At 43.0% G+C, this 22,281-nt stretch overlaps 1 protein-coding gene across 6 annotated transcripts in view; it reads left to right on the plus strand.

Moving 5' to 3' along the window:
• Nucleotides 1–6,552: 6,552 nt before the first annotated feature.
• Nucleotides 6,553–22,281, plus strand: part of LOC311020930 (transcription factor COE3) — a 68,090-nt gene continuing 52,361 nt past the window's right edge. Inside the window, exons 1-6 of one of the 6 annotated variants that reach the window (XM_084021203.1) lie at nt 6,553–7,414; nt 7,730–7,886; nt 8,195–8,258; nt 8,530–8,585; nt 10,424–10,497; nt 12,314–12,382. In XM_084021203.1, the coding sequence (XP_083877329.1) occupies nt 7,284–7,414; nt 7,730–7,886; nt 8,195–8,258; nt 8,530–8,585; nt 10,424–10,497; nt 12,314–12,382 (551 nt within the window). In that variant the 5' untranslated portion in view covers nt 6,553–7,283. The remainder of the gene's footprint in view (nt 7,415–7,729; nt 7,887–8,194; nt 8,259–8,529; nt 8,586–10,423; nt 10,498–12,313; nt 12,383–22,281) is intronic. The other 5 variants (XM_084021205.1, XM_084021206.1, XM_084021204.1 and 2 more) reach the window with 5 other exon arrangements.

The following is a 22,281-nucleotide window of genomic DNA, read 5'->3' on the forward strand; positions in this document are numbered from 1 at the left end:
TGGGTGATTGTGTTTTGTGCACACGTATTTTCATAACGTGCGTTTGGATTCGATGTCTGTTAGTATGTACCAGAATTGCACATGCATGTTAAGCCTAATTGAAGCTACATTTATAACCATTTTCTACCACGGCGATATAATCTTGCGCGTGAAACACTTAAAGGCAGGGACAACAAATACGATATATTAAAGCAGAGTGTAATGTGCTGCCATGTCTTGCCTCTCCAGTCTGTCTAATCACTATGTGAGTGAAACATTCATGGTACACTAGATCAGTTCAATATTTAATTTCTCAACAAAGACTACATGATGGAACAGATGCTCAAACTTTGTATGTTTCTCAGGAGAGCCGAGCGCACTTTCACGGAAGATATCAGCCTCGGTGTTTGTGATTGTGTACAAGCTCTTATTTTGTTGACTTCTTTGGGCTCTTCACCTATGCACTCGACGTAAAGTCGGCCGGGTAGGAAAAGAAAAGCATGTTCAAACAATGTAAGTGTGCAGAGTGAGTCAGCGCTCAAACCTGCGGACCGAGTACAGCAATTGTTTACATCCAGGGGCACTAAAAAAACTCATGTGCGGAACCACATTAGCGATGCGCCGAGGTTGGCCTTTGCCTCCATGTCACATTTCAAGCGAGAATTTGACTTGGCATGTTTACATAGGATTTCTTCATCTCCCTTTTAAACCCCTATGGGCAAACCGAAGGTGAGGGGAACTAAGATTATTATCCCCCATTTCTCTGAGGAGCTTTTCTTTATGCACACCCTCGCAGATGTCGACATTTGGTTAGGCGGTGTACATAGAAGCCCCAGATTATCTAGCGCTCCGGGAAGTCTGTTTAGCTAAAGTTAGGAGTGGTTACTTTCCTGCACCTTTTTTTTTAAATTTACCCTTGTGTTTTGCAACCCGGAGGACCCCCCCGCATGCTAAGTCACCTGTGTTAAAGTGCAAAATATTGGTTGATTGAATATTGCTGTCCGTTCAAGACCACCGGTCTTAGTGGCGATGATGTTCACATCAATAGGATCCTGTGCAGACGCAGACCTAGTCACAGGAAGCGTAGCAGATGGTGCACTATATGTCATAATGCTATAAAATCCAACAGGAATTGACAATTGAAATCCCACCCTGGAGTTTGCCTCCTTTAGCTTTGGCATAATCTTCTCAGGATTTCAATTGCAAAGTCAAAGAGAATAGTCTTGCACACGGGGACTAGTTATCTGGGGCAAACGCGGTCTAAGGTTGACAATGCAAAGGCTATGTTTATGTGCATCACACTTGCTATACTGAATGTTTCCCAGAGTACAAGAACATCCTCCCCTGAATTATATTCCTCTTCCCACGTCCCAGTGCTGCCGTGGAAAGTAGGCCAAGTGAGCACCAGGGCGTTGCTTTTTTAAGATGATCAGTTTGTCAGTGTGTTTTTGTGTATGTGTGTGTGTGTGTGTGTGTGTGTGTGCGCTCAGGACGGCTATTCATGTGGCTTGACTCTGTAGAACAAAGACCAGCATTATACAATTTGCAGCACTTCCAATAGGGAGGGAAAGGGAGAGGTTGGAAAAATAAGGACAGGACAAGTGTGGATGAAACAAAGAGAGAAACTGGCTTGTACTCTAATTCATTTACTTCCTCTTTTCCACCTCTTTGTTGCAGCAAAAAGGTCCCTTGCCGGTAACACTCCTCTGCAGGATCATACTGTACTCGAGCTGGCATGGATTATTTTTAGCTAATGCTGTGCAGCTTTCACCTTGACTCCCTCCGTCTTGACATCACAATTAACATTTCTGTTAATAGTAACACAGTTCAATATTAATAAGGATCTCTGGCTAAAATCTAACTGCACATGTGGAAGGATAATGAATTGTACGCCACTGCTCACATGTGAGGCACCTTGCCAATCACCATGAAATTTCTATCACCTTAAGGATGGCAATCCCTGTAGGAGTAAATTAGAGGCACTGACGCAACATGTAGAAAACATACATTTTGATGCTTGAGAATTATTGGACTGCTGCAGGTGGGGCAGTATCACTATAAGTTGGCAATAGCTCCATCATACGGGTCAACAGGCAAATTAAAGTTCTCCTGAGTATTGAGGGAAAGGCTGCTGCCTCTGTGGTCGTGCACATGCACGTGCGCTGTAAAAAAAAAAAAAAAAAAAAAAAAGCAAGGTTAAAGCTGATGCCTCCCGTTTTGGAGGCCACTTTGCACGATGCAACATGTGCCCATATCATATTTACTGATGAGATTTTTAAATGACCTTTAAAGATTTTCTTTTGAGTGTCACAGTCCGTTTATGAGTCTATATTATAAGTTAATGTGTTTCTGATCTACAGCTGAATAATCACATTTACCTCATTCCCATCAATGTCACTGAGAAATGTGAGGCGGCTGGATAACTTTTTTTTTTTTTTAATAAATAAAGATTTCTTTTTAGACAGGCTGTGATGGACACAATCAAGACGGGGCTGTGTAAGAGCGAAGGTATGCTGGATATTTGGTCATGAGTATTTTGGTCTAAATTTCCAGGGGATATTTTAGATGTTAATAGCCCTGAAGTGGTCTCGGTTTCTTATTTAATTTCTCTCGCCTTCTTTAAATGTAATTCGCCCACAGACTGCGCCGCGAGGCTCTAAACCGCGCAGAAACTCTCTCATCATTTCCACAGCAGAATGGAAATGCAAATTGTGCGCACGGGCAATGCCCTTGACAGAACTCACCACTGCACACAATTAACATGAGCACTCTGACAGAAGTTAGTGACGAAATGTGAGGTCACACCAGCAGCGTGTCAGATAATGTGCTCGTGTTTGTTTGACACAAACCCAAATTAAACGCATCGCAAAGACGCACACGGATTGTACACTAACAATGACAACATCAATATTATTATTTGTATTCATAATAATAAAATCATAATAATAATAGTAATAATTCTGATACGGATTTTGTGACAATGTAACATTTTGCCACGTGGAAAACCTTAATCTTTTAGCTATATAAATATGTATTTTTATTTATTTTTTTCTCTTGTGGTCAGCAATATTTTTTAACAATTCTCTAACAATTTCTATCTTTTTTTAATTATTTGATTTAATTTATCTCGAACATAAACAACCATTTTTTTGGCCGAGAAGGGGGGGGGGGGGGGGGGGGGGGGTGAGAAGGGGGTCGTTAGATAAACCTATGTTGAGATTTAGCTATCTTGTCACTGAGGAACACAGCTGCCTCATATCGACACAATGATCTCAAGTGTAACCAACGAGGGGCGCTGTCCGTCTATCAGCCATAACTACTTGACATGAACAGCCTACATGATTGATCTCATCACTCTTGGCCGTTCGCGTTTTGCCCCTATAATTAAAAAAAAAAAAAAATTAAAGTGCAAACGGTATTTTAATATCATATTTGAATGTGTCACATCGAATGTCGCGTGTGCATTTATCAGGCCTGTAACGTTGATGGCACCTTTAAACAAAGTTTGCGAGGGAGCTGCCATTGTGATGAGCTATTAAGCATCTCACTAGGTTCATTTGCAAAAATAATCAAATAGGCTAATCAAATCAAAGAAAAATCACAAGAATAAGATTTTTTTTTTTTTTTTTAAATAACACAGCTGTTGTGAATTTTAAAACAAAGACACAATAAATGTGAAATTGTTTTTTTTGGCACGTCATGTCCCACAGTCTAAATAAATAACGATTAAGTTCAACCCTATACACAAAATCGTATATGTCTAAACAATAGAATAATATAGAGGCTAGTTGAGTTGCTGTAAACAATAAGTGGGCTGACTGCCTGTTTGTTCCATATGGAGTGTGGAGTGATGCGTAACTGTAGGCGTATTTGATTAATATTTAATCGGGAAAAAAAGATCACTTTAAAACAACCTCTGTGATAAAGCCGTGAGCGAACTTGCTTGGCGAGTGTTAATAAGATTTCTTCTCTCCCCCCCTCCCACATTTTTGCCAATCAATTCATTAGGAAACAATGCAGGTGAGCATAATGAAAGTGTTGTCCCAATAAAGTGCATCGATGGACAGCTGGGCAGCGGCCGGCTGATTGACTTTGCCTTGACATCTGGGAGGCCCGCTGGCCCCTGGCACGCGTATAGGCTGATGTCGCCATTTACATGCAAATTTAAGGAGATCATGAGGGCCTCGCCCCGTAAATTCACACAAAAAAAGAAGACGTCACCCCCAATACGGAGGAGGCTCGTCCCGTCGAGACGGGAGGTCTTCGAAGTCACCGTGCGCAAATTTTTATTATTATTATTATTATTATTTGGGGGGGGCACGCGTCCCTCCCGAGGAGTTTTTGCTTTTATACCAGTGGTCAGGCCCAAATCTTTAGGGGTTCGTTCATTGTGTCCGCTGAATAGAAGAGTGAGATAACAGGCCCTCCGTGTCATCAACCGGTCATTTAAACGAGCGCTCAATGCGAACACTTTGCACTTGTTTCCCCCTGTTTGTCACGCACCACTTAGCCTACCTCCAGCGTGCAGTTAAGAAACAAGATTTTTTTTTTCTCCCTGTGAGAAATTAGTAAATGTGACTAAGATATATAATTCCACGCTGCAGTGCAACGTTTTTCACGCGCGCAGCCGCTAAAACAAACTGGGGGGGGAGGAGGAGGGGGAGGAGGGGGGGATCAACGTTTCTTTTATTTTGATGCGAACATTTCACCTAATGATGGAGAGCGCATTTTCCACGGTGTAAGCCCACCACGCAGATGATCCCACAGAATGAGCTGAGACGGATTCAGGCTCCGCGCCTCAGCGTGCGGAGCAGCTGACTCCCTCTCTCCACGTCCAGATGGCTCCTGCACACAGATTTGCATTCATTTTCCTCTAATATCTTCTGAAATAGCGGGGCAGCTGCATTTGTTGTCAAATACGGTTTAAAACTCCCTTTCAGGACAGCATCGTTACCTACGTGACGGGTGTGGAGATCCATTTTCCTTCTCCAGTCAACAGTATCAGATCTAAGAGGATTTGTCTCAAAGTCTCCTAATTTGATAATCAGATTTAAATCGCCTTGGTGCGTGTAATCAGGGGTTAAGTTCTAATAAGCGACTTGAAACTGTGCGAGAAAAAAAAAAAAGAAGAGACAAGAAGCAGAGTGAGTTTGTACAACAACAAAAATAGAAGATATTTGCAATCTCGGTAGAACAGACAAAACATTTACAACATCCGTCCCGGTTTGTTTCATCTAAAAGAATACAAAAACTACATATTTTAAAGGGGAGCCCCTTTTATTTTTCCCTGATATTATTTTTTCCACAATTTGAAACTTGGATTTTTCTTCATTAATAAAAAAAAAAAGTAAAAAGAAAATCCACACTCTCATTTTGTGACTGGGCAATTTGGCAATAGATTGTGTAGAGGTGAAAGCAACAGCTTATAATTCACTTATCTTTGGCAGCAGCTATTAACCCTCAGCACCAGCTAGATAGATTGCTCAGGATATAGCACACATCTCTCTTCCTCGCCCCCCCCCTTCTCTCTCTCTCTCTCCCTCCATCCTCGACTCCTTTTCACCACTAATGAACCGAACTGCTTGCTTGTCCCTCTCGGACACAATCGGACATGTGGGCTCTTTAAAAATGATTAAGATGTTTCTGATTATTACTGATTTGAGTAGGACGTGCATGAAATAAAGAAGACACAGAACCATAGATTTTCCTGAAGTTTGTTTAATGTCACGAGACACTCTGATTTTGAGCCCATGGAGAAAAAAAAAGGGGGCCAGAAGATCTGACTTTATCTTCTGTAAATGGCATCAGCGATGTGATTGATTTGTCTCCACGTTAATAATATAAGAAACATAGTTTTCAAACTTTGTTAATATTTGATGCCCACAGCAATTGGTGAAGAAAAACGCTGCTCTGCGATACACAGCAAAAAAAAAAAAGTCAATCATCTGCTGGTATATATAAAAAAAAAAATCTCAATGAAAAGTGAATGCAAATGAATTCATAATCAGGTCTGGTTCTCTGAAATCAACGTTGGATTAATTACGTTTTAATTACAATAAAAAAATAACTCCAAACGTGGAGTTTAAAATGCACAAATACATCAGTTATATGGAGAAACATGATCTGCCATTATTGAAATGTGATTTATGGCCTGTATTCACACGGCTACTGAGATGCTTTCGATGCACTGGTAAACAAACAACCTCATCGAGTCAATTTGTAATAATAACACATGTAATCGAATAAATATGTCAAATGCTATTGATTTGAATCAAATATGATGTAAAAAAAACTAATCACGGAAATTACAATCATTAAGGCTATAATAAGCAATTCTGAATTCAGTTATTATTATGTATTTTTTATTATCATTCCTTTTTCTCGTGCGTGATGGTTACACACGGTTGCATTTTCCATATCATAAAAAAAAAAAAAAATCAAAACTCACCACATATAGGGGCCTAAGCAAGAGGAAAAGTGGAGCGAGTGAGTGTTCTCAGGCTGCTGCACTATAGGGCTGAACCCGTACAGAGGAGCGCCACTGCTTGACAGGAAGCGTCAGAGCTCCATATTTGGGCAAAACCCCGCCCCTTCAGCGTCATATTCTGACAGCGCCTCTCCCGTGGGTTTAGAGTTTTGGCTCCCGGGAAAGATTTCAGTCCTCGGGGAAAGAGGGCTTAGTTTTGCATGTTCCCATCCATCGTGCACGACGCGAAAGGGCCCCTTATCCACCTCTCCTGTGTACTAGGAACACCTCCACTGGTGATCAGCCTTCGCCTGTGTTTGTCTTGCGGAGAGAAGCAGCAGCACCTTTTTCAGGAGTGGGTTTTTTATTCAACGAGAAGTCCTGAAGGTTTTGGATGCGGGTGCTTCGGGGATGTGGGCACTTTGAGAGCAGCATCACCCACAAACACAAACAACCGACATCGATTTTTCTGTGAATAGCACAAAAAAAAAAGAGAGAAAAAAAAAACAAAAGAGGAACAATAGCAACACACACACCGAAAAAAAAAAGCTTGTCTGTTGAACAATTCACTTTTCCAGTCTGTGGATACCGCTCTAACTAAGTACAGCACTTTGAGAATTGTTCACATCGGACGGACTGAAGAGGGAGGCAAGACCTGTGGACCGGGTTTTCCCTCGCAAGTCTGAATCGGCTCTCGCTACTTCTCCCGTGACAGAAAAAAAACAAAAAACGACAACAGCAGCCCAAAAGGATAACGCCGCTTGGACGTTTATTTTCACCCCCTAATTTTCACAGGAGGCTCCGGTTTTTTTTTTTTCTTCCACGCAAATTGTCCTAAATGTTTGGAATTCAGGAAACTATACCGCGGGGTGGGACGACGATGAAGGAGGAACCGCTCGGTGGACTGAACTCGGTCCGCTCCTGGATGCACACAGCTGGGGTGGTGGACGCGAACACAGCCGCCCAAAGGTACGCATGCCAACAACGAAAAAAAAAAGCATCTGATTTTTCTCACGCATTCCCTTCCTCATCATATCGACCCCTCAAATCCCCTGAATACTCTGTATCAATTACGGTCTCCCAATAAATGCCCCCCCTTCGGCTTTCCCTTCCTTTCATTACATCAGATTACCCCATTATTGTGACAAATCAAGAAAATCTCCCCCCTTTCCGCTACTCGAGCGCGCTTCTGCATCTCCAATGTTTTCCCATCAGCTTCTCCATCATCTAGCATCCCCGGTGTCCGGTGCTTAACCGAGATGGTCTCTTGTTTTCTCCCCGCAGCGGTGTCGGCTTGGCACGGGCACATTATGAAAAGCAGCCCCCTTCCAACCTCAGAAAATCCAATTTTTTCCATTTCGTCCTGGCGCTGTATGACAGACAAGGTCAGCCCGTGGAGATCGAAAGGACAGCTTTTGTGGACTTTGTGGAGAAAGAAAAAGTAAGCTGTGTATTTTATTTTTTTTAAGATAATACGTTCACCCCCTGTACATAATCAGCACATGCATCGAAATTATGTTGGAAATGGCAGTGGGTTAATAGGGGGGAAGGCACGTGTAATATTGATTTTAAAAAAAAAAACTCAATTCGTTGATGACAGAGAGTCGTTCTAACAACTAAAGCTGTTTCTCTTCTTTTGCACAGAAACTACACATAGCCCATATATTTGTTTTTGTCCACACACAGAGACACGTGGAGGTAATTGTTCTGTTGATGTCTGATTTTCATATAAACTGTTGTCTCCTGCAGGAACCAACCAGTGAAAAAACTAACAATGGGATACATTACAAACTACAGTTATTGTACAGCAATGGTGAGTTATGCCGTCCTCAATATTTCACAAAACACGTGCAAATAAATCAAACACGAGTGTGCAAAAAAAAAGAAAAAAAAAAAGACACGTGTAGTAATAATTATAATGATGATAATAAAAGCAGTCTGTTATTTTTTTTTTATATATAAATGTAGGCTAATCACTGTGAACTCTTCATATTTTTATTACGTGTTACTTAACTTTTTTATTTTTTAATTCATTACCCACAATTCCTCAAAACTCACAAGTGGTCTTCTATTTCTCTCCCCAGGTGTCAGAACAGAACAGGATCTTTACATACGGTTAATCGATTCCATGACGAAGCAGGTAAGCTGCTGTTACACTTGCTTGTACGCACACAGTGCAAAACCCTCACACACATGCTTCACCTTAACGCGCCGTGCAGATCACGTCACCCCCTGAGATGCATATTCATTTTTTTGTTGTATTAAATCCAACCAAAAAAAAAAAAGTTGTGTGACAAACTAAAATCAAATTACCGGTGTGACAGGAAGCTTTCATTCAGACTGTTTACGTTTGGCCATATTCCTAAAGTCAACTGAACTGTGCCAGAGTTTGGTTTCATTAACATGTAAGCTTCAAGTCATGTGATCTGATTTTTATCTGCGAGGAGTCAGAGGTGACGCTCTAAACCCATGTTTGAAAAAAAAAAAAAAATCGCATCAAGTATTATATTTATAAAAATACATATTCATATTTCTTCGTGGAGGGGCTATCTCGCTTATCTCATCTGAGTGACTTTTAACCCAGAGTCCAACGCGTTAAAAAAAATGCTAATATTAAGTCTTAATGCTCATTTCGAGCCAACGCAAAGATTTGGAGAGTTAATTATAATTTGGGAAATAAAATCTGACAGCCTTATTTGGGCTCCCCACCTCGTGTTTTGTTATTAAACAGCGGTTTTTGGTGGAGCCTTGTGAATAGAGCCGTGAAGCCTGAACCACTGGTCACAGACGACATTCCTGCGCGAATGATCCGAGTCAATGACGCAGAACAAGCAATTTATGGATTTCTGTTTCTACAGCTACAAACAGCGACATAAATCAAACCAATATAGATAATCGCCCGCTTCCTACAATAATAAAAAAAGGAAGAAGAAGAAAAAAAAGAACACATCAGGTCAAGTAGGACAGCTTTTAAAAAGCGAGAGTGATGCGACCTGGTTCAGATATGTCACTTATTTCAAAGTCACTCTCATATTGGCCCCCGCGTGCCAGAAAAAAAAAGCAAATAATGAATGACATTAAAAGATGAAAAAAAAAATCAAGCGGATCATTTTAATTGTATTTTTTTGTTGTTATTATTATTATTATTTTTTATTTTTTAAAGAATTTTGTCAATAACGTGGTGGATGCCTTATTCGTTCACCACTTGGTGCCGGTTCAGCATACGAGGGAGTGAAGTGTCTATCCTTAGAAACGGGAGAAGGAGGGAGGGATCGAGGGAGGAGAGAAGAGCGGCAGAACTGATAGCTCCACGCCATCTGTTTCAGCCAATGCTCAAAAATTACTCAACCGTACCGCCAGACACCGCTTTTTATCCACAGAAAGATCATTGTTAGCGGCTCAAAATAAACAACAGATTGCCCATTAACACTTTCCCCCAAATATCCCCAGATTATAAGCATATTGATGACACTTCTATTGGATCTCTCCTTATGAAAATCCCTCTGTCTCTCTCTCTTTCTCTGCCTGTCTCTCTGAGCCACAGGATATTATCTAGATTAAAAAAAAAAAAAAAAAATACAATTTATGATTATTACCATCATAACCATTTGCATGCATTTTTATAAATACATTTTTAAAAATAGTATTGCCAGTAGAAAATGTTGTTGGTGTTTTTATTATTATAAGTCATAGTTATTTTTGTAATTTCTGATTTAGGTTGATGTTTATGTGAATGCATGTTATTTATAACACTGTGATGTTGCTGTGATTATCTGAACCCTAATTCTTATTTAGCCTTTGCACTCTCGTTATTTATTCTGTCGTCCCAAGATCATGTGTAAGCATGCCCTGGTTTATTTTATTAAGTGCAAAAATAGCAAATGCGTTAGTTTAATTATTCGTGCATTCGTGTGAATTAATAGGTGTTTAAGAGATGACTGTGTTTTCACTTTATTTCCATCTCATTTCCTTTCAAAGGCCATAATTTATGAGGGTCAAGACAAGAATCCAGAAATGTGCAGAGTCCTTCTTACCCATGAAATTATGTGCAGGTAAGCATTCTTTCTTTTTTTTCCTTTTTTTTTTTTGCTCTGTCCATTTTGCAGATCCAGGCAAAAAGTAATTCCCTCCCCTTCAATAAGTTTTGACACTCATGATGTGATGCAGCAATCCAGACAGTCCTGTGGTCCTTTACTAACCACAGAGAGAGAGAGAGAGAGAGAGAGAGAGAGAGAGAGAGAGAGTACTGCTGTCATTTCTAACTTTGATATAATGTGATTCAACTTTGATATGAATATGCCAGTGAAAATGAACGACTGTCCTCCTCAGTGGAGGGAAATTGAATGTGCACACGCTACATAAGTTATGTTTTTTGATTTCCAGTTTATTTCTTTCACATTCTAAGCATTGTATGTCATCATTTAAGACTGCCAGAGACGATGTGTGTTCTGTTAAGTTATGCATAGGCGTTGCATGCCATGTATCCGGGTTTTTTTTTTTTTTTTTTCTTTCTTTTTCTCCCTCCTTCATCTTTTTAGCACAGAGTCAGTTCTCGGTTGATCCCACCTGTCAACAATGATCAGCGAGCCTTTTAGCGTCATTTAACCACATAAATCTCAACCTCTCATATTGCGCTGCTATTCAGCGGTGTCATTGATACTAAAAGGAAAAAACGCCTTTTGTTGTTATTGTCGAGCTCAGCATGAGCTTTGTGAACATTGAATTCGGATACTGTCGGTTAACCTCTCCTTTGTTGCACCGGTGCATTGTTCAAGTTACTGGTTGTGGAGCAAGTGCAGCATGAGGGCTGAGAATGATTTGTCTTTTTCCATGCATAAACTCATCACTCACGCTCAATTTATACATGCATCCATCACTTATTTCTGACACGTCGAATATGCTTGTGCTCTGGAGGTAATATTTTTTTTTTTTTGTCGAGAGGAAGTGTGTTTTGCTGCTGAATAAAGAACTACTTTAACTGCTCTCTATTGTCAGATAAGAAGCTATGCATAATAACAACAGTTATAACAAGAATTATCTTTTGATATCTTATCTTAATAGATCTTATCTTCTAGACACGTCATACATGTGGTTTCCGAATTATATTTACGCTCTAATACACTGCGGCACCTTAGCTATAAAACACGTCTTTATTACTGCTGCGAGAAAGTCATGTAAATCAGACATATTTAAATAACGTGGGGGTTGACTGACAGTAGCTTTGCACAAAATCTTTGTTTTTCTTTCCCGTGCCATATGGCATAAATCAATCTTATTCACATGTTTATATGTTTTCATCTCGAATGGAAGCTAGGATGATGTATTTGTTTATATTTTTTTTTGCAGTTTTTTGATTCAAGTCCCAATCAAAGAGGTGAATGGCAGCTTGCTATAGGCTTAGAGGGGGGAGAGATGGCTGAAACATGTGGTGGAAGATAGATTAGTGCTTTTGAGGCCATAATTGATAAATGCCCTGCAGAAATATTGGTTGAGGGTGGCACCTTGCATCTCCCTCAGAAATAGCAGCTTGGCAATTAGAGGTAAACAAAAGCTGAAGCTGTGAAAAGTGACTCCCCTGCCTCCTGGCCCAATCCCCACTCCCCTCCCCTCCAACGCTAAGCCAAACAACACAACATGTTGTTTTCACCATTTTTATCAGCCATCAGCATCAATGGAATGGATAGATTGAGTGAAGGAAATCTCATGGCAATTTTTTACCCCCCTCTCTCTCTCTCTTCCCCCCGATATCAAAACCACTCCGAGGCACTTAATAAATGTATGTGGTTTTGTGTGCATTATTTATTTATTTTGATTTATTTAACAAAGTATTGCTTGTTCTGAAAATACACTGTCTGTGTTCCCGTACAGCCGATGCTGTGACAAGAAAAGCTGCGGAAACAGGAACGAGACTCCATCAGACCCCGTGATCATTGACAGGTAGGCAGTGTGTGTGTGTGTGTGTGTGTGTGTGTGTGGCTTCTTCTGTGTTTGTGGAACGGGGAGTAAGTGAATGAGTGAGTGTCTGAGCGACTAAATGGATGAGCGGGCTACATAGATGAGCTCGTGAACAAATGAGTTCCCTCCCGGTGTGCCAGACGGCCCTCGCTTGGGCTGACTTGCATCTTCCAGCCCACAGTGTGGGAACCGTGGGTGAGCCTGTGTGAGTGGCTGAGGGGCGTCTTTCCCAGGTACCTGTGCACCGAGGGGCGGTCACCACCTGGTTAGGGTTTGTTCAATCACAGGTGGTTCAATCACTAGAGGATCATGCTGGGAATACACCTAATTAGCTTAGGCAACTTCCCATTTATTTGGCTGGCTTTTTCGTCTTTGTTTACGACGGCGACGACTGTCAATAGTTGTTTGTTTTTTTGTTTTTCCCATCGACTGTTTCCTTCTCTCAAGTTAGCTGTGAGCGAGATGCCATTAAAGTTTCGTTTTAAAATAAAAGGGGGATAAACATTTTATGTGTGCTGTTTTGTTCTGCACCTTCGGGGGGGAAGTTACATCTGCCACATTTCTATCACCCTTCTAAAGAGGCAGAATAAATGATCTGCTCTCAGGCATCGGCGTTTTATTCTCTCACCGTGAAACTCTACTGTATGTTCTGGTTAGTGTGAATATGTGTGTGTGTGCCGTGGATATAGGGGTGAGGAAAGGGGGGTGGGTGGGTGGGGGGGTGTCGTTTGAGCGTCGATCTCAATGTAACTCTCACCACGTAGTAGGGAGAGACAGCAATGCTAATGTTTGACTAGCCGGAATCACTGTTTGCTTAGCGGAGAATGCCTGGTATCTGACAGAGGGGACAACTCTCTTATTAGTAATCAAATAGGGCTGAGCAGTTGTTGCTGCCACTCCACTCCAGCGGCTTCTCATGCATCAGGAAGTAGGAGCTGGCTGCCCTGGGAGCCTGGATGGATTACCAGAGCTACTGCTGTCTGAACTCAGACTCACACAGACACACAGACGAGGACGCAAACATGACACCCGCACGCAAGCCTGCACATCCTCGCGTGCTGCCTTCTGTGTTGTTTATGCCTCTTTTTTTTTTTTGTAACGCTCCACGGTCACGGTGCACACCAGAAAAGTACTGAGGTGTTTAGGACGTTGTCAGGGTCGAGCTTCTCTCCCCCCCTCCCCCCCCCCCACTGTATCTGGCGGGCTGGCTTAATTTATCAGTCAAGCGCGTTTAGCCGGCGAAGTGAACGATAGCGCGAACATTAACATACAACCTGAGACGTCCGCTTTGCTTCACTTCCGTTGCTTTCATGTTTGCTTTGTGTCACGCCGCCGCCTTTTTGCAGCTCAGAGGTTTTTTTTTCTTCCGCGCAGCCATTGTTCTCCAATCGGCGGGACAAAAAAACATGTAACATAAGTACAATAAGCAAAATGAATGCATGGAGAATTAAAGTCAAGAAAGAGGGGTGGGAAAAAAAAGAGAACAGGGGAGGGGGGGGGGGGGGGGGGGAAGAAGCGGATGGATATTGTAAGCTCAACTGGCTCTGGGAGGGCTCGGATTTTCATTGTGACGAGTCTGAATAGGAGCAGAGTATCCCTTTCCTTGCACAATGAGCGGCTCTGTTGAAACACAAAAGCATATGTTCCTCATTAGACCCTCCCATTGTCTCCATGTCGTAACTATGAGCCCATCAGCTCACCCGAACAGACCCACACAGGTTCCCAGTGACTGAGGGAGGCTTGCGGAGAGGGGTGCCTGTGAAAGGTTGCAGGGTTTAGCCAGAGTTACGGACGCGGCCAGGGCACGCTGTCAGGCTTCGCGACGCGGCGACTATTTACCGCAATTACTCGGCCGTTTCCCGCCGCGCACATGGGTAAGCTTTCAGTTAAAGCTCCCATGTTTTACAGCCATTTCGGTTACATCTGTCATTTTCCCATGCACATCATTACGAGCACCTGTGCTGCGGTCGCTGCTGGCAGAAACGGATTATTTCCAATTGAGTAGAACATAGTTGAGTGACATAAACCTAGAGGAGAGGTTTGATTGTTGAATCAGGCATGTCTCATCTGTCTACAATTACAGTACGAAAACCAGCCCGCGCTGCCACATTTCCTAGAGAAACAGTAGCATGGCCGAACCTTAAGAAACAGATTTGGAGTGAATCATTGATGGCGTTCACTCGCTGTAACATTTTCCCAGATGGTAAGAGGGGAAAGCGCACACAGCTAGCTGGCATCTAGCAAGACATTAACTGGCGTTCCCATGGATCTGGCATATCCAACGGAGTTTGGGAAACTTATCATTCCAAATGTGTCCTATTTTCCTGCGGTCAAGCCAGACATCTGTTTACCCTATTTTCTCTCAGAGTTTTGATACAGATTTTCACTCAGATTTTTTGAAGAGGAAGGATTCTCTTAAAAAAAAAAGAAAAAAAGAAAAAAGTTGGTTAGATATAAGCCCAACAGCTGTCACGAAGTTTCAGCACTGCTTGGTCTTTAAATATTTCAGCACTTACATTTGATGCCCTTGCATTATTCATACTCCTTTTTTGGATGAAGAAAGGCCCCATTTTTTGTTGCATTTTGTTGGGTTTATACGTGTTGCGAGTGAAATTTCGACATCGCTTTGGGAAAGTCAGTGCGGATTTTGCTCTGCGAAAAGAAAAAAAAAACGAAAGTCTATTGTCTCTGAATCGCGTGCGTCGTATAAAATGTTCAAAGCCTTCATGTTTATTTGAAATAAAAGCAAATTCATCTTGTGACTAATTGCGGCACTTTTCCTATGACCGCATCACTTCGCAGTTTGGTATAATCATCTCTCCCATTTATAAATCCTGCAGCGCTACAGATGTCACATTTATAAGTTAATGGTGCCTTAAAGTAAATGGGGGTGTAGGTTTATTCAGTCGGTAATTTGAGTCTTTAGAATTATAGTGATGAGGCGCCCAATATCTGATTAGATGGTTTTCCCATTTACAGTGCATGTAGTGTTTAACCAAACATAACTCAATTTGCGATGACTCTCCTGGTCTGGGATCTGTCTTCACTCTCTTGCATATTGACTTTGTCTTCTCTTGTGTGAAAGATTAGATACATTGTTCAGGCTTACACATGGATTTTGTAATAAGACGAGCACATGTTGTTGAAAGAGGAGAGAAAATGACTCATTCTGCGTGTCAGGGTTCAAAGGTCATAGTTGGCTCTGAGAAACCGGAGAGAGAGAGAGAGAATGTGTTATCAATCTGTATTCTACCCATATATGAATTTTGAATTTAATGCATGTTCATACAGTTTAACATCTTGTGTCAATTTACGCTGCCACTCACAAACGGACCCAGGACCAGATCTAAACATGTCAGCTCCATTTATTCCAGCGGCTACGCCACTCCCTTTCACTTCCTGTCACAAAGGTCAAAGAGCACTGACCTTTGGAGTGCAGCCCAGCCACTGAATTATTCATGACATTGACTTGTTTTTTCCCTTATTTTTTCCCCTTGTCTCTTTTTTTTGGTCAGCACACATGGTTGTGCTGTGGGAGGCTTTTATTCATTTAGCTCATTTATAAAGGCCTCACCGCACCTGTTCGTGTGTTAATGCGATTAAATTTTGGCCTAATGTAAATTTTGCTTAGCTCTCCGTTATGTCCCTCATTAGTGAGCCTGTATTTTCTAAACGACTTTGCGTTATCGTTCATTTGTGGAACACCTACGAGGTCATTTCCCAGAGTGCACTTGACTTGTTGTCAAGTTGTTTACCAGGAAACAAAAGACCCCGCCGCCTTAGAACGCCTCACGTTCGGCTCCCCCGGACCTTCTAAGAAATAAATCGGAAAATTTGTGCGCTCCCATCTGGTTTTTGCAAAACCGTGATTACCTCCGAAAGCTGAACAAATGCCAGTATTTATAAGGTCAGCCCTTTATGTGGAAATGTGATGTAAATGAGAATCAGCGAAAGGGGACATTAAACAAAATTAAATTCATTGTCTCCTTTAATGTCATTTACATTTTTGGCTAAGCCCTGGACTGTCAAAGAGGATTTCTAAAACCATTTTAATTGCACATCAGCATTGGGAAAAGAGGGTGTGCTTTCACTGAGCGGCTGTCTTGATAACCTGCAAAGAGAAGTCTGTTTATGGAGTACCTAAATTACGTGTTTTCGCTGCATCTGTAGAGGGAGGCAATTAAGATGCCACTCGGTAGGTAGTGTTAATCTGGCATTGTGCTCCCACAATCCGTAATGAAAAATGATGCAGCGGATGGGGGTCACCGTTGTTGTGATGGAGAGCTGATTGCTGCAGGTGTTCCTTCAGGAATTATTTTTTTTTGACATTATACCGCTGAGCTGTGGGACCTGCGCTGCGGTGTTTTTTAAGGCATTTAAAGCTGTTAACGTGCGTAGGAAATGCTCTCGCTCCATGTTTACATACGCATGCAAACACCTGCACGCACCTTTTTTTATTTTTACGGCGAAACAATCCATCCATCTCAGCGTTTTTTTTTTTTTCCATTCTTGGCAGCGTTTGGCCGTAATTCGTGTGACAGATGTGAGATCTTGACGCCCATTGAGAAATTGGAGAATAAACTGGCCACCCCTGCCTGAGTCGACGTGACGTTTGAGTGAAGCCTGTCTCCTCCCGCGCCAGAGTAGGAAGAGCAGGAAGTGTTGAGAGCGAAAGCTGTACTTGGCAGCTCTCCTTTGGCTTGCACTTGCCGAAAAAAAAAAAAAATGAAACCCAGACCCTCTCTGCAGCCCCAGAGCCAGAACCTCCTTCCCCAAAACGCTCCAACATCCAGGATTGGGTAATACTGTTCACTAAGCAAAACATTACCTCAAATTATTCTCGCCCTGTTTTCTATTCCCTCCTCCCTCGTGTTGGGTTTTTATCGCAGTTTGTAAATGTCAAGACACGTACAAAGACGCACAGTATAAATGATATTTTCCAAATTATGCTCACATGTTTGGGTTCACATGAGTGGCGGCTGAACGTAACGTGGTGCCTGGCGCTCCCGAGGGAGACCCACCTCACTAGGGTAGGATTCCCCAGTGGCATCAGCTAATGGCAAGACTTGACAACAGCAGAGAAGCCGGGGGTGTTGTGTTTTACTAGCGCTGAGCAGGGGTGATGACTTTAACATGTGTGCAGAGAAAAGACTGGGATGTTTGTGTGTGTGTGCACACGCTTGCATGCGTGTGTGAGCACTCGTGCGTGCGTGTGTGTGTGTGTGTGTGTGTGTGTGTGCTGTGCTAAAGAGAGAGGTGTGCAGTACGAAAGAGTGGCGCGGGCCAACAGAGCGACGGATTCGGCTCCAGCTTGACGGCAGTGAAAGACGAAACATGGTTCCACATGTGTTGAGAAAGAGCAGTCCATCTGTCCATGGAGACAACCCCTCCCCCCCTTCACCACCCCCCTTCCCTTTCCCTCTTTCCTTCTCCTCTTCTCCTTTTCTTGCTCTCCTCCCCCCCACCCCCTACTCTCTACTCCCCTGGTTCACTGCTGACAGAAACAAGGCCAGAGCTGGGGTGATGGGATGAATGCTGGGCCAAGAGCAACACTGGATGTTGTACACACACACACACACACACACACACACACACACACACACACACACACACACACACACACACATGCACAAGCGCTCTGCAGAGAAATAAGTAAAGGTTATCAAAGATTCTCCCGGTGTATACGTTGTTAAAGTTTACTATCTCCAGTTGCATTCACTGACGTGGTTTAGTGCCGCGTTTATGCGATTTGAGTCTTGCTGCGGCGCAACGCAAGTGATTTATTTTGATATTAAGAAAGAAAAACAATCTATTAAGAATTATCCCTCCCCCCCCCCCTCTCCATGACACATCACTGCAATAAGCCACCGCGGTGAAAATCGTACATTATTGAAATTAAATCTGAGGTAAATAAAACATGCCAGTCTTTCTCAAATATTTAGCAGCGCTCCTTTATAATTAAACTTTGTAGCTGTTTCGAAGATGTTGTTTGGTTTCTCCGAGCATTAATGACGCAAGAGCTTTTGTCAAACAGCTCCCGATTTCTCTGAATCACATTTAGGTCACTCAGACCCGTGTTTTTTTTTTGTTGCCATTTTTTCTCTCCTTTTTTGAAAAAGGGTCTCCTTTCTTTCTCTTGGCATGTTCTCACTCCCATTCAATCCTTATTAGGTTTCCCCTAATTGTCAAACAAACTGTTGGGTCAACCTCAGTCGTATCTGGCCGTAAAACAGCACATTAGGCCCTGGTGAGGGATATATGTGGTATTTCATCGGAGACGGAGTAATGCTGGGGTTTTATGGTTAAGTACCAGTTCACGCCCACGCCATTTGTTTCGCATTAGAGTGGAGGTTTTGTAAATCAGATCAATATGTTCGCTGAGATGTGATTCCTGGTCGGGATCTCCCGAGTCGTTCTTTCCTCAAGTATTTTTCTTAGGGGACTGGTTGTCGATGCACACTCCTCCGCCCCCCCCTCCCCCCTTTTTTTCCCCCTACCTCCGTCAGTCCCTCCCTCCATCTCCGCCTCGATCTATTTCCATTTTCTGAATGTAGCAATTTGTAGTGTGACACAGGGAAAGATTAGGATGGGAAGCAGTCTGAAGATTTCATCGGACATGGTCCTGCTCCCGCTGGTGTGAGGTCACAGGACAAAGATGGGGATGGGGTCATCAGTTACCTCGGGGAAACGAGCTGGTCTGCTGGCTGCTCCGTTGGCCCCAGGGGTGCCTGGGATGTATCGGAGGAGAAGCCCCAGAGAAAGAGCCCTGAACCAGTGTCATTTATTAAAAGTGACAAGTTATTTCTAACTATAGCTCTGTTTTTATTGTTTTACAATGCTGTCATTTGGAACAGTGCCTCCTCTCCTCGCCGAATCACAAACAAGTGATAAATGAATGAGGCGACCTGCTTTTTTTAAACATACACACACGTTGGATGCACTCTGGCCACACATGTGCACCGTTAAATTATTTGAGATATCTGGTCGCGGTACTTAAATGAAACAAATGTGCAGGTTTAATAAAGATCGCCTGGATGATAAGTGTAATGAAAATATTTTCCCATTCATCAGTTTTCTCCAGGACATTTGTTCAGTAAATGAATAACAGCTTACAGTATGAATCTCAAGCTGACCTCCGCATAATCAGTACCAGAAGTTCCAGCAGAACATGATCACGCTGCGGTGTGTCGGTGTGTGTGTGTGTGTGTGTGTGTGTGTGAGAGCAGCACCACAGCGTCTATTTTAGTGGTTGGACTTTTTTATTATTCTGGAATGCCTTTATTAAAAAACACAACATTCATGCTAATAATGGAGTATTTATGCAGTGTTTGACCGATGCTCTTCATTTAGGGTCACCGAGGTACACTGCTCCCCCTCTTTTTTTTTTTTTCTTTTTTACTGCCTGCCCCAACCGCGTTAATGATATATGACAGAAATTTCCTTGAGCTGGTTCAGTGGCAAGAAAGGTCCTGGCTAGTCTATATCAATCCATCTGACTTATGTTCCCATGTCTTGAATTACCGCTTGATGGAAACCTGCTGCGGGCTTCTCTTGCCAATTGAAATCAGATCTCCTCCACAGCCTGGTGTGATATTGATCCATATTCAACACCCAGGCAGCCGATCGATCAGTATTGATTTACAATAAAAAACACTCCTCTGCTTGTTCAGCACTGCGATCGATGCTTTAAAGCAGGGGGGGAGAAAATATTTAAAAAGAAGAAAAAAAGGATTGTGCTTTTTACTGCGCGGTGACCAGCTGGAATATATATATATATATATATATTTATATATTAAAAAAAAAATTGGGAGGAGATATTTCATTTTCATTAGAGGAGTTTGAGTTTAAGTGACCAAACCTTGACCACACCGGCGACCGTGTCGGCGGTGAGCAATGATCCCCTCCCGCCATGTGAGACAAACCAATAAAAATGGTTTAACGGGATGACACTTCTATAAGGACTCATTTATTGAAGGAGGTGTGTCTGTTTCTGAATTAGTGGCACATCTGCACTGCAATGGGGAGCGCTAAAACTGTCACATCAAATCTATCGGAAAATTGAAGCGGAATGCTAAAAGTGGAGGATCAAGCTCCGAGCACTTTAGCTCGGGTTTTTCGTCATGTTAACAGGACGACATGGTTTCCTGTGGTTTTGATATTAATTTGTTCTCTATCCTGCCCGCAAACACATGCCGGGGCCTCTGCCTCCCACAACGGCCCATCATTAGGGCCCGGTACAAACTGGAACAGACTAAGGCGACCCACTCAACTCCAGTCCAGATCCACTTTTCTCCCTGTCACATCTTAGTCCTAATCTCTCGGACTTCCTCCCCTCTGCCAAATAACGGTTCCCATCCAGCAGGTCCCAGCATTGGCTCGGGTGCTGCCAACATCTGAAAGTTATTATCCCCAATCTCTGACATCCAGGAGTTTACAGTTATATAATGATGGGGAAAACCACATGTCCCCAGAGGCAGAGAACATTTTTGAGATGCCTCCCCATCTGTTTTGGGGGAGCTGCCCATTTTGGGCCAAACTCAGAATGGCAGGCAGGTTTTTTTTCGGGGGGTAATTTTTATTTTCTACCACTGGAACAGGCCAGTCTGGGAATCATTATATGGGGTGATAAAGCAAATCCAATTGGGTCAGGTTCCCCCTCCACACAGCGCTGGTGGCACCAGCTCTCCCTGCCTCACTGCTCGTCCCTGACTGTGTAAGTGGTGGTTGTTTGTTTGTCCTAGAGAGGCTGGGCCGGGGGACTAATGCAAGCCCGGGGGCCAGCCAGGTCGGAGGCAATGGTAAACCCGAGCCGCCTGGCGTAGCAGTGCTCCCTCGCTGCTGGCTCGGCCTTGTTTGGACTGCAGCTCCGGTTTGCTTTCTTAGAGGGAAGCTGAGCCTCCGTAATCATTGAGCCTTTCGCTCGGGTGGAGAGCACAGCCGAGACCAGAGAGAGTGATGACATAGGTCTGCAGAGGCCTGGCCCGGTCCACCCCTGCTGCTCTTAGCATATTTATTTTCTCTTCTCATTGTATGGTTAAAGTCACACCGTATTATGTTCGGACCTTATGCACGTGCATAGGCACTCCGGCGTGATGAAGTGTATGGCGTAAAGCTGTGGGCTTTTGTTTTTACTAATAACGCCGGGGATTAGTGACTCGCTGACCTCAGTGTAATCTTCATTAGTCTGTTGACCATACATATACTCAAGTCATGAAGCAGCCCTAACTGATGTCTGAGAGCAGTGACGCAGACAGGCAGTTAATGGTGGGGGGGCGGGGGGGCAACTAACCAAATTACATGCTGTTATTAAATCAATATGTAACAGATTATGTTATGTGTAGATGAATTTATGTTTCCGCTAAAGTGTTCCAAAATCGTACAGATTTAGATAATTCACCCCCCACACACACATCTTACCCCCTGGGCACTCCTCGCAAAAAAAAAATAAAATGTTTTATTCAACATCACCACTCTGTTCTGTTTTGTTACGTTATTGAAATGGGTTGTCGATTCGAATAGAGTCAACCTGGTGGGCCAATCTCATTGTAGCCAGTGGAGAGTGAAAGCCATCTCTGCAGCATAACCTCACCAGAACACACACAGAGATTGGACAAGGGGGGCAGTGAGAGCGGGAGAGTGCCTTCTCCAGATGGAGATCCCAGATATGGGGGGGAAAATGTCCGGGCCATTTTCCAGGGTTTCCATAATGGGAATCTACCCCTTGCTTGCTTATTAAGTTGTGCACACAAGTGAGGGGTGAGTGAGAGAGATGGAGAGGAGAAGGAGATAAGGGCAGGCGAGGCGAGAGATGGACAACCGGCACGCCGTCACCTCTCTGTTGTAAGTGTCAAGCAGACCCTGTCGGAGAAATCACAGGTCAT

Source organism: Eutrigla gurnardus (assembly GCF_963514095.1).
Source record: "Eutrigla gurnardus genome assembly, chromosome: 11".
Taxonomy (NCBI): domain Eukaryota; kingdom Metazoa; phylum Chordata; class Actinopteri; order Perciformes; family Triglidae; genus Eutrigla; species Eutrigla gurnardus.